The sequence below is a fragment of the Heterodontus francisci genome, chromosome 1 (genome assembly GCF_036365525.1).
Source record: "Heterodontus francisci isolate sHetFra1 chromosome 1, sHetFra1.hap1, whole genome shotgun sequence".
NCBI lineage: Eukaryota > Metazoa > Chordata > Chondrichthyes > Heterodontiformes > Heterodontidae > Heterodontus > Heterodontus francisci.
The window spans coordinates 113,736,487-113,749,725 of NC_090371.1; the positions used below are offsets into that span (position 1 = coordinate 113,736,487).

Here is a 13,239-nt window from a genome sequence, read left to right on the forward strand (position 1 = left end):
TGCACCTTCCTTTTAAGTTGTGCCAGCCACTCATGACACTCTGCTGATCCATCTGGCCAATGAATAGCACGGTTAGCGTTGGCTGGATAGAGAGATCACAGAATCATAGGAAGTTTAAGGCACAGAAAGAGGCCACTTGGCCCATCATGTCTATGCCAGCCGAAAAACGATCCACCTATTCTAATCCCACCTTCCAGCATTTGGTCTGTATGAGCAAGGAGCACAAAGTTGGGCTGTTACCTGCATTGCAATCAATGGGCGTGGGTTAATCACGCATTGTGATCCTGTGCCCATTTTTGGAGGCTATCCAATTTAGCCCTCCCCACTACAACCCTGTATTTTTAAATGTGAATGTATGACCCTGCCCTGCATGAAAGCAAAATAGACATTTCTGCCATTTTATAAGCATCATAATGAATGTCTTTCCCAGCTTACTGTAAAATGACATATACTAAAACTTCACTTTCAGCATACCTGCCAATAATAATATAAGACACACTGCAAAGAAGTCTGGATATTCTGCTAATCCTGGTGAATTCATCCTGAAGTATGTGCCAAAGAAATTTCCAATCTGTTTGCCAACAAGTTCATCAAAGGTACCACTCCATGCCCTGGCAACACTTGAAGTACCTAGGTGCAAACACAAATGAAAAGTAAACATTCACGTTAGTGTTTCACTGGAAACCTGCAGCAACAAATAAAAGCACAGTATATAACTAAATGAACAAAATGTTCATTAAATGAATAATTGTAGCTTGAATCCATTGCAGGCACCCACTAGTTGGGTTCCCTCAATCAAATTCCACTTGAGAAGGCTCCATCTGTTCTTCCTCAATTTTTGGAACTGTTCCTGGTAAGGTTGGCTTACACAAACTATAATTATTGATCTATAAAGGACAATGCTTAAATAATTCACTGGAACCCTTCGAATTTGTGACATTAAAAAAGTGTTACTCAAACAATTGAGCAAACATCTGCAAGAAATCTGTATATTTTAAAAAGATGAGCTACAAATTAGTGAGGCTATGGTATAAATGCATTTCTGGCTTCTCTGCCATTTTAGTGGAAATATTATTTTTAAAAAATAATTAGCCATTAAAATCAAGGGTTAACCCCTCCACTAAAACATTGAGAATAACTTGAATTGAACTCATTAAGCATTTGCAAAATTGTATCCAATTATAATTTCCAGGCTACATTATTCAAAAAATTACACCTGTTGCACTCTAAATGCTTGCACCATTTTTTCAGTATATAACTGCTATGGGTTATTATGGGTTACAACAGTTATATAGTGCTCTGGGGTAGGGGAGTATTTTCATGCTGAAGTATTCCCTTCATAAACACTGCCACTAAGCCAATTTTGGATCCAATTTGCCAAATATGCCCTGGATCCCATGGGCTCTTACCTTCCTAACCAATCTCCCTTGCAGGACCTTGTCAAAAGCCTTACTGATGTCCATGTAGACTACATCAACTGCCTTACCCTCATCAACACATCTAGTCACCTCCTTGAAAAATTCAATCAAGTTTGTTAGACGTGATCTCCCCCTGGCAAAGCCATGCTGACTGTCCCTGATTAATCCCTGCCTCTCCAAGTGGAGATTAATCCTGTCCCTCAGAATTTTTTCCAATAGTTTCCCTACCACTGATGTTAGACTCACTGGCCTGTAATTACCTGGTTTATCCCTGCTATCCTTCTTGAATAATGATACCACATTCGCTGTCCTCCAGTCCTCTGGTACCTCTCCTGTGGCCAGAGAGGATTTGAAAATGTGTGTCAGATCCCCTGCTATCTTCTCCCTTGTCTCACATAACAGCCTGGGATACATCTCATCTGGGCCTGGGGATTTATCCACTTTGAAGCCTGCTAAAATGCTAATACTTCCTCCATTTCAATGCTAATTTGTTCAAGTATATCACAATCCCACTCCCTGATCTCTACACCTGCATTGTCCTTCTCCAGAGTGAACACAGATGAAAAGCAATCATTTAAAATCCCACCTATATCCTCCGGCTCCACATACGGATTGCCACTTTGGTCCCTAATGGGCCCTACTCTTTCCCTGGTTATCCTCTTGCCCTTAATATACTTATAAAATGCCTTGGGATTTTCCTTTATCTTGCCCGCCAGTTTTTTTCATGTCCCCTCTTCGCTCTCCTAATTACTTTTTTCAGTACCCCCCTACACATTCTATTCTCCTCCAGGGCCTCCACTGTTTTCAGCGCTTTGAATCTGCCATAAGCCTCCTTTGTTTTCCTTATCTGATCCTCTATGTCCCTTGATATTCAGGGTTCCCTGGACTTGTTGGTCCTACCCTTCACCTTTACAGGAACATGTTGGCCCTGAACTCTCACTATTTCCTTTTTGAATGACTCCCATTGGTCTGATGTAGACTTTCCTGCAAGTAGCTGCTCCCAGTCCACTTCCGCCAAATCCTGTTTTTATCATATTGAAATTGGCCTTCCCCCAATTCAGTACTTTTATTTCCAGTCCCTCCTTGTCCTTTTCCATAACTATCTTAAATATCAGAGTTATGGTCACTATCCCTGAAATGCTCCCCCACTGACACTTCTACCACTTGTCCGGCTTCATTCCCTAGGATTAGGTCCAGTACCGCCCCTTCTCTTGTAGGACTTTCTACATGCTGGCTCAAAAAGCTTTCCTGTATGCACTTTAAGAATTCCGCCCCCTTTAAGCCTTTTGCACTAAGACTATCCCAGTTGATATTGGGGAAGTTGAAATTCCCGACTATTATTACCCTATTATTTTTACACCTCTCTGAGAGAACTACTAGTCCACCATACCCATAGATAGATACAAAACAGGCAGTAATTAAAATTAAATCCCTGCCTAGCAGCTTAATGAATGGAATAGTTTCTCTTCAACTTTACTCAGAATCTAGCTCCAATAAAACAAACATAAGCGGATGCTCTGAGGATCATCTTCAAATCCTGACTGGATACAGGCGAGGTACCAGAGGTTTGGAGGACTACAAACATTGTACCATTGTTTACAAAGGGTGAGAGGGATAGGCCAAATAATTATAGGCTGGTCAGTCTGACCTCGGTACTGGGCAAATTATTAGAATCAATTCTGAGAGATAGGATAAACTGTCACTTAGAAAGGCACGGATTAATCAGGGATAGTCAGCATGGATTTCTTAAGGGAAGGTCATGTCTTACTAACTTAATTGAATTTTTTGAAGAAGTAACAAGGATGATTGATGAGGGTAGTGCAATGGGGATGTTGTCTATGGATGGATTTTAATAAGGCATTTGACAAGGTCCCACATTGCAGACTGGTCAGAAAAGTAAAAGCCATGTGATACACGGGAATGTGGTGAGTTGGATCCAAAATTGGCCCAGTGACAGGAAACAAAGGGTAATGGTCGACGGATATTTTTACGAATGGAGGAAGGTTTCCAGTGCCGTTCCACAGGACTCAATGTTGGGTCCCTTGCTATTTGTAGTCTATATTAATGATTTGGACTTCATTGTGGGAGGCATGATTGGGAAATTTGCAGATGACACAAAAATTGGCCACATAGTTGATAGTGAAAAGGACAGCTGTAGACTCCAGAATGATATCAATGGTTTGGTTGAGTGGGCGGAAAAGTGGCAAATGGAATTAAATTTGGAGAAGTGTGAGGTAATGCATTTGGGGAGGGCAAACAAAGCAAGGGAATATACAATAGACGGGAGAATATTGACAGGGGTAGAGGAAGTGAGAGACCTTGCAGTGCATGTCCACAGGTCCCTGAAGATGGCAAGACAGGTAAATAAAGTGGCGAAGGCGGCATTATGGAATACTTTCCTTTGTTGGTCGAGGTATAGAATACAAAACCAGGTATGTAATGCTGGAACTGTATAAAACATTGGTTAGGCCACAGCTGGAATACTGCATACATTTCTGGTCACCACATTACAGGAAGGACATAATTGCTCTGGAGATTTACAAGAATGTTGCCAGGGCTTGAAAATTGCAGCTATGAGGAAAGTTTGAATAGGCTAGGGTTGTTTTCCTTAGAACAGAGGAGGCTGAGGGGTGACTTAATTGAGGTGTACAGAATTATGAAGGGCCTGTTTCCCCTAGCGGAGAGGTCAATTACCAGGGGATACAGATTTAAGGTGATTGGTAGAAGTATTAGAGGGAACATGAGGAAACATTTTTTCACCCAGAGTGTGTTGGGTGTCTGGAATTCACTGCTTGGATCAGTGGTGGAGGTAGAAACCCTCAACTCATTTAAAAGGTACCTGGACCTGCACCTGAAGTGCTGTAACCTGCAAGGCTACGGACCAGTGGCTGGAAGGTGGGATTAGATTAGGTGGATAGCTTTTTTCAGCCAGCACAGACTCAACGGGCTGAATGGCCTCTTTCTGTGCCCTAACTTTTCTATGGTTCTACGGTTAATTTTTAAAAAGATAACCATTAATTTACCTTCTACTGTAATCTTTAGCAAAACTAGGATAACTGAAGATTTAGAAATGCACAAAAATAAGTGAAAAGTGAATCTTAGTTATATACATCAGAAACACTTACCAATGACATAAGAAAGAATTAAGTTCCAGCCAGTGATGAATGCCCAGAGTTCACCAACAGTCACATAACTGTATAGATATGCAGAACCAGTCTTTGGAACACGGGCCCCAAATTCTGCATAGCACAGACCCGCCATCACTGAAGCCAATGCCGCAATTAGGAAAGAGATGATAATGCTGGGTCCAGAATCCCATTTAGCAACCTCACCAGCTAGAACGTAAACACCAGCTCCAAGAGTGCTGCCAACTCCCAGCGCTATGAGGTCTATGGTGGACAAACAGCGACATAGTTTGGTTTCTTCAAGGCTATTTTGGCTTATGATTTTTCTACGAACTAAACATCGAGTGAAAGACCACACAGAGCCACAATGAATCATCTTTGATGGGGATAGCTGAAACAAAAAGAAAAATACTTTAAAACGCTTTAAATAGGCTATCTTTTTTTTTGCATCTTCAATTTCTTCTGTGTGAAATAGGCTTAGTCAGTCATACCACTGCCCAGAAACCTTTTTCTAAATATCTGCAATGCTAGATTATAATTGAATGACAGAATGAAGCATTTCTCTTTTTCTCATCAGACTAGGTAAACAAACAGTATTAAAAACATAGGTGGATTCCCTTTGGCATTGCTATGATGCTGTTTTATAATGCCAAGATGTTTTTTTTAAATGTACAATGTATTATTCTACTGCTGAGATGCAGCTGTATTTAATCTGACCTTTTAAGACTACAAACTGTAATAGATGCTCAAGGTACACAGCAGTGACTTCCCCCCACCTCGAATTATGTTCCCTGGCATTGTTGTCTCAACAAATAATATTAACATTAATTAACCCAGGAAATTCCACCTAAATCAGCGCCAAGAGCCATTGGTGTGGACAAATCTTGATCTGTTGCGGATCTGGTGGGTTTACCACTGAGGAAGACTATCCAGGGGTCTAAATTCAGTCATTTCTGCAGCAGGGGAATTTACTGGCCATTACAAATGACCACTTTTCTTTCCTGAAAAGGTGTGACCCAATAAAGACACCATATTTATGATATACCAATTTAACCAACAGTAAAGAGGATAGACTGCTATATCAGCATAGTGTAAAATATTACATCAGGGATAGTGTTTTACAGCAATTGTATCACTCAAACTACATCTTTATCACATGGATTTTTTTTCAACTGTTACTTCAGCTATTTTGTTTATTGTAAGTTCCTGGATTATGTATTCTATTCATATATTTTCTTTTCTTCAAAGCCTAGGACATTCAACAAGATGTGGGTGTTGTTTGTACTGGTTCATGGCATTGGGGCATAGGTTGACTCATGGCTTTAGTAATTTTGTAAAAAAGGTGTGTTGGGGTGGGGGGGGGGGGGGGTGGTGGTTGGAGTGCAGGGGCTGTTGTGTTAATGTGGTTTAACCACAATGGTGATATTGGCAGGACATGGGAGCACTGCAGTGGGTAACCTAAGATTTTGCAGCACTAGAGTGTGTCTGGGGATTTTGCAGTGCTGAAGGAGGATCCTAAGGTTTAGCAGCATTAACATGAGCGAGACGCTGGTAGAACTGGGGAGTGGGGAGCACCGTGGGGTGGGTGTGCTGTGGTAGCAATGCACTGTGGAAGAACTATGGTGTCATTCTGGAGAGTTGGGACTACAAGCCTAAAGGTGGAAGATCAGTGGTGGTGGTGGTGGCGGGGAGGGTGTGGGGGGTGGGCGGTGGTGGTGCTTGGGAGGAGTCCCTGATCTTTAGAGGTAGTGGGGCAGCTCAGGCTGGTTTTATGGAGCCTGAAGGAGCATCCCTGCTCTTCCTGACCTCACAAATTTAAAGAGAAACTTCCTTTTGGGATCCACTTTGGCCCAATATGTATTTCTGCTCGGCAGAAGAATTGAATTTCCGCCCAACATCTTGACATGCCCATCTAACACCATCAATACACAGGACATGGACTGTAGGTGTTTTAGGGCAAAAAAAAAGTCGGCAATAAATTTGTTACTCACATCCGAGAAAAAATTTAAAGAAAATTTATCAGAACATTTACCCTGACTGAATGAGTCAAATTCTGTCTATTACATGGAACTATGGTGATTTTACCAATGATTTAGACATCAAATTCCATAATACTGCACATTTTTAGATAAATGTGTCTTGCTTAAGTTTTTTGCTTCTATATTCAATTTTCCTACTGTGACTTTTTAAAATGTCCAGGATACAGAGTAAAATAGTGGGCAGCACGGAACAGATTGGAAATAGGTATGTAGAATTTATTAGTAATAAAGAAGAAGGAGGGCATTAAGGAAGAGAGGACATGAGTGGGGATGCTAGGCTTTGGTAGCATTGTAGAGTGTGGCTTTTGGGTCCCACAGTAGCAAAAGCTGGGGTTTGGTGGCAGTACGTAGCAGTATGCATGGTTTCTTTTGCTTGTCAATTCCTGAGATCTGGCAATAGTGAACTGTTCCACAGTTTAGTTGGATTTATTTGGACTGGTCAGTCCATTTTGCTGACTTCTCACCCCTGTGTGTCAGAAGCTGCACCTTCTACAATCCATTCGAGCATACATCTAAAATAAGTCCATTCTGGTATACTTACGTGATGATACAAGATTAAGGAATTTTGACCCTTTTATTTTCAGCCTAAGCCGGTAGATGAGAATTATCAGAACAAACTAAAAAATATTTTGAAAAATTTCATAGAATCATACAGCATGGAAGGAGATCATTGTGTCTGTGCCAGCTCTTTAAAGAGCTTTCTAAATAATCCCACCCCCCTGCAAATTTCTCCTTTTCAAATATACATCCAACACCCTTTTAAAAGTTACTACCGAGTCTGCTTCCACTACCTTTTCAGGCAGTACATTACAGATCATCATAATTAATTGCATGAAAAACTTCACATCTCCCCCTGCCCTTTTTGTCAATTATCTCAAGGCTGTGTTCTTTGGTTACCGACCCCCCTGTCCGTAGAAATAGTTTTGTTACATCTATTCTATCAAAACTCCTCATGATATTGAACACCTCTATTAAATCACCCCTTAAATAATTCCAGCATCTCTAATCTTCCCACATAACTAAAGTCTCTCATCCCCGGAACATTCTGGTAAATGTCATCTGCACCTGCTCTAAGGCCTTGGCATTCTTCTTAAAGTGTGATGCCCAGAATGTAACACAATTCTCCAGTGACTTATAAAGGTTTACCACAACTTCCTTGCATTGTTTGTCTTCTCCATGCATTTTTTATTCATTCATGGGATGTGAGCATCGCTGGCAACACCAGCATTTGTTACCCATCCCTAATTGCCATTGAGAAGGTGGCAGTGAGCCACCTTCTTGAACCGCTGCAGTCCATGTGGTGTAGATACACCCACAGTGGTTAGGGAGAGAGTTCCAGGATTTTCACCAAGTAACAGTGAAGGAACAGCAATATATTTCCAAGTCAAGAAGCTGTGCGGCTTGCAGAGGAACTTGCAGGTGGTGGCAGTCTTATGCATCTGCTGCCTTGTTCTTCTAAGTGGCACAGGTTGTGGGGTTGCTAGGTGCTGTTGAAGGATTCTTAGTGAGTTGCTGTAATGCATCTTGTAGACAGTACACAATGCTGTCAGTGTGCGTCGGTGGTGGAGGGAGTGAGTGTTTAAGGTGATGGATTGGGCGCCAATCAAGTGGGCTGCTTTGCCCTGGATGGGGTTGAGCTTCTTGACTGTTCTTGGAGCTGTACTTATCCAGGCAAGTGGAGAATATTCCATCACACTCCTGACTTGTGCCTTAGAGATGGTGAACAGGCTTTGGGGAGTTAGGAGGTGAGTTACTTGCTGCAGAATTCCCAGCCTCTGACCTGCTCTTGTAGCCACAGTATTTATAAGGCTGGTCAAGTTAGGTTTCTGGTCAATGATAGGACATTGATAGTGTGGGATTCAGTGATGGTAATGCCATCGAACATCAAGGGAAAATGGTTAGAATCTCTCTTGTTGGAGATGGTCATTGCCTGGCACTTGTGTCGTGCAAACATTACTTGCCACTTATCAGCCCAAGCCTGAATGTTGTCAAGGTCTTGCTGCATGTGGGCACAGATGGCTTCAGTATGCGAAGTTGCAAGTGGTACTGAACACTGTCCAATCATCAGCAAACACCTGCTGCAACCTCTGTTCTTCACCATTTACGTTAATGACTTGGACTCAGAAATCGAAAGTACCATTTCAAAATTTGTGGATGACACCAAATTGGCAGCTGTAGTTAATACAAAAACAAGGAATTGGTAAAATACAGGAAGATGTCAATAAGATTTCAGTAATTGGCAAATGAATTTCCATTTGAAATTTGTACAATGGTGCATTTTGGCAGGAAGAACAGGTAGGCCACATGTTATGAACGCTTAACTTTGTAACATGATTATGTTTTAAAACTATGCTTTTTAAAAGTTTAAGATGGAATCCGGACGAATCCACTCTGCTAAAAGATAAGTCAGATAAAAGACTTTTTTTTTTGAAAAAACTGAGACTGCGGGGGTAACACCTGAAGAACAATGGGTTTCATCCTCCGAGATGTTCAGGTTGTAAAACATGGAGTCAGTGATTTTGAAGATGTAAGTGTGCCAAGCAGCTGTTAACATCTGGGAACAATGGAAGGCCCAGGTGGCTCTGAAACCAGACTTCTGGACTTTGCATATTGGAACAGGACAATAAGCTATTGATGTGTGGTTCCAGATAAATGTTAGAGCTTCTGACGGTGGACAGGCTGTAAGAGAGAGTGAGAGTGAGTGAGTGAGTGAGTGAGTGAGAGAGAGAGAGAGTGAGAGAGAGAGAGACCTGCTCTCGGACGCCTGATACAGTAAAAGGCTGCAAAGACTTCAACCTATCTTGAAATTTGAAGCTTTCGGAGCAGTAGAAGACCAGCAGGATCAACAGGAATTGCCTTATTCACGGACATCCATGTCAAAAGTGCTCAATAAGCAAAGAGAACATTGATTTTTGAAAAGGTCTGGGAGATCCAACCTATTGCAACTGGGAAGAGTTTGGGACTTTTAACCACAAAGATTTCGCCAAAGAGGATTGTGTAATGTATAAGTGTGGTGTGACATTTTCAAGTATTTTAATAAGTAAAGAATACACCTACCTTTCTTTGTAATTTGGTGTAACAGTTACTAACAAAGTTAATGGGGATTTACTTAACAGGGGTTTTTAAAATTTAGTTGTTATAAATCTTAAAATGTGAAATTTTGTGTAATTCTTTAAATTGGTCTGGGAGTTCGTATTTCGTATTTTTCATGTTTAACAATCTCACTGAGGTCGTAACACCACATGATCCTTAGCTAATAAGAGTCTAAATGGGGTAGAAAAACAAAATGATCTAGGGGTACACAAGTCGCTGAAAGTAGCAACACAGATGAACAAAGCCATAAAAAAAGACATAAAAAAGACAGAAGTGCAAAGAGAGAGCCAACTGTGTAACAGCCCCAACAACCAATTTTATCTGCAGCGCCTGTGGAAGAGCCTGTCACTCTAGAATTGGCCTTTATAGCCACTCCAGGCGCTGCTCCACAAACCACTGACCACCTCTAGGCGCTTACCCATTGTCTCTCGAGACAAGGAGGCCAAAGAAAAAAAAGAAGAAAAAAGGATAGAACTGAAACGTTATGTTAAACTTGTATTGTATCTTGGCTAGACTACATTTGGAATACTAAGCTCAGTTCTGGTCTCCATATTACAAAAATATAGAGGCATTGGAGAAGGTGCAAAATAAATTCACAAAGGTAATAAACAGAACTGAGAAGATATATGTGTCAGGAAAGGCTGAACAGGCTGGGACTCTTTGAAGGCTGAGGGGTGACCTGATAGAGGTCTTCAAGACAGTGAAAGGGTCTAAAAGGGTAGACAGAGAAAATGTTTCCACTTGTGGCGGGGGGTGGGGGGGGCGTGGAGTCCAAAGGTCATAAATATGAGATAGTCACTAAGTAATTCAATAGCCAATTGAAGAAAAACCTCTTTATCCAAAGAGTGGTAGGAATTTGAAATACACTACCATAAGCAGTAGTTGAGGCAAATAGCACAGATGCATTTAAAGGGGAAGCTGGATAACAGCATGAGGGAGAAATAAATAAAAGGAAATGCCAATGAAAACAAGAAATGCTGGAAATACTCAGCAGGTCTGGCAGCATCTGTGGAGAGAGAAGCAGAGTTAACGTTTCAGGTCAGTGACCCTTCATCACAACTGGCAAATATTAGAAATGTAAAAGGTTATAAGCAAGTAAAGCGGGGGTGGGGCAAGAGATAACAAAGGAGAAGGTGTTGATAGGCCAAGGTAACAGAATAGCTGACCAGAAGGTTGTGGAACAAAGGCAAACAATATGTTAATGGTGTGTTGAAAGACAAAGCATTACTATAGATAGGGTGTTAATGGACTGAAAATTGAACAGGCGCAAGTACAAACATGAAAAAAAAGTAGGTAAGCAAACTGAACAAACTAAGATGAAATAAAATAAACACAAAAAAATATATATATATAAAAAAGGAAAAAGAAAAAAATAACTAAAAATAAAAGTAAAATGGGGGGCCCGGCATGCTCTGAAATTATTGAACTCAATTTTCAGTCCGGCAGGCTGTAGTGTGCCTAATCGGTAAATGAAATGCTGTTCCTTGAGTTTGCGTTGATGTTCACTGGAACACTGCAGCAATCCCAGGACAGAGATGTGAACATGAGAGCAGGGGGGAGTGTTGAAATGGCAAGTAACCGGAAGCTCGGGGTCCTGCTTGCGGACTGAACGGAGGTGTTCCGCAAAGTGGTGACCCAGTCTGCGTTTGGTCTCCCCAATGTAGAGCAGACCACATTGTGAGCAGCGAATACAGTATACTACATTGAAAGAAGTACAAGTAAATCGCTGCTTCACCTGAAAGGAGTGTTTGGGGCCTGGGATAGTGAGGAGAGAGGAGGTAAATGGGCAGGTATTACACCTCCTGCGATTGCAGGGGAAGGTGCCATGGGAAGGGGATGAGGTGGTGGGGGTAATGGAGGAGTGGACCAGGGTGTCACGGAGGGAACGATCCCTTCAGAATGCTGACAGGGGAAGGGAGGCGAAGATGGGTTTGGTAGTGGCATCACGCTGGAGGTGGCGGAAATGGCGGAGGATGATGCTTTGGATATGGAGGCTGATGGGGTGGAAAGTGAGGATAAGGGGAACTCTGTCACGGTTCTGGGACGGAGGGGAAGGGGTGAGGATAGAGGTGCGGGAAATGGGCCGGACATGGTTGAGGGCCCTGTCAACTACGGCAGGGGGGAATCCTCGGTTGAGGAAAAAGGAAGACATATCAGAAGCACCGTCATGGAAGGTAGTATCATCAGAGCAGATGCGTCGGAGACGGAGAAACTGGGAGAATGGAATGGAGTCCTTACAGGAGGCAGGGTGTGAAGAAGTGTAGTTGAGGTAGCTGTGGGAGTCAGTGGGCTTATAATGAATATTAGTAGACAGCCTATCCCCGGAGATGGAGACAGAGAAGTTGAGGAAGTGAAAGGAAGTGTTGGAGATGGACCATGTAAAGGTGAGAGAAGGGTGGAAATTGGAAGCAAAGTTGATAAAGTTTTCCAGTTCAGGGCAGGAGCAGGAAACGGCACCAATACAGTCATCAATGTACCGGAAAAAGAGTTGGGGGAGGGGGCCTGAAACAAGGAATGTTCGACATATCCCACAAAAAGACAGGCATAACTAAGACCCATGTGGGTACCCATAGCAACACCTTTACTTGAAGGAAGTGAGTGGAGTTGAAGGAGAAGTTGTTCAATGTGAGAACAAGTTCAGCCAGGCGGAGGAGGGTGGTGGTGGATGGGGACTGTTTGGGCCTCTATTCAAAGAAGAAGCGGAGAGCCCTCAAACCATCCTGGTGGGGGATGGTGGTGTAGAGAGATTGGTCGTCCATAGTGAAGAGGAGGCGGTTGGGGCCAGGAAACTGGAAATTGTCAAAATGACGTAGGGTGTCAGAAGAGTCACGGATGTAGGTGGGAAGAGACTGGACCAAGGGAGAAAAGATAGAGTCAAGATAGGAAGAAATAAGTTCAGTGGGGCAGGAGCAGGCTGACACAATGGGTCTGCTGGGACAGTCCCGTTTGTGGATTTTGGGAAGGAGGTAGCAGCGGGCTGTCGGGGGTTGTGGGACTATGAGGTTGGAAGCTGTAGAGGGAAGATCTCCAGAGGAGATGAGGTCAGTGATAGTCCTGTGGACAGTAGCTTGATGTTCAGTGGTGGGGTCATGGTCCAGAGGGAGGTAGGAAGAAGTGTCTGAGAGTTGGCGTTGAGCCTCTGCAAGGTAGAGGTTGGTACGCCATACAACAACAGCACCACCCTTGTCTGCGGGTTTGATGACCATGTCGGGGTGAGACCTGAGAGAACGGAGTGCCTCAAGTTCAGAGGGGGACAGGTTAGAGTGAGTGAGGGAGGCAGACAAATTGAGATGACCAATGTCTCACCGACAGTTTTCAATGAAAAGATCAAGAGTGGTTAAGAGGCCAGAGGGAGGGGTCCAGGTAGAGGGAGAATGCTGGAGGCGGATGATTGGGTCTGCTGGTCGGGGGGAGGACTTTTGGTCAAAGAACTGAGCCCAGAGGCGGAGGCAACGGAAGAAGAGCTCAACGTCAAGCCGAGCACGAAATTCATTGAGGTGGGAGCAAAAGGAAATGCTAATTTAGTTAGATGAAGGGTGGGAGGAGGCTCATGTGGAGCATAAA

At 42.9% G+C, this 13,239-nt stretch overlaps 1 protein-coding gene across 8 annotated transcripts in view; it reads right to left on the reverse strand.

Moving 5' to 3' along the window:
* Positions 1-13,239, reverse strand: part of slc7a2 (solute carrier family 7 member 2) — a 268,766-nt gene that overhangs the window by 84,724 nt on the left and 170,803 nt on the right. For all 8 annotated transcript variants that reach the window (XM_068034690.1, XM_068034675.1, XM_068034698.1 and 5 more), the window contains 2 exons: positions 4,544-4,934; positions 475-630 (listed from right to left, as the gene is read on the reverse strand). In XM_068034690.1, the coding sequence (XP_067890791.1) occupies positions 475-630; positions 4,544-4,919 (532 nt within the window). In that variant the 5' untranslated portion in view covers positions 4,920-4,934. The remainder of the gene's footprint in view (positions 1-474; positions 631-4,543; positions 4,935-13,239) is intronic.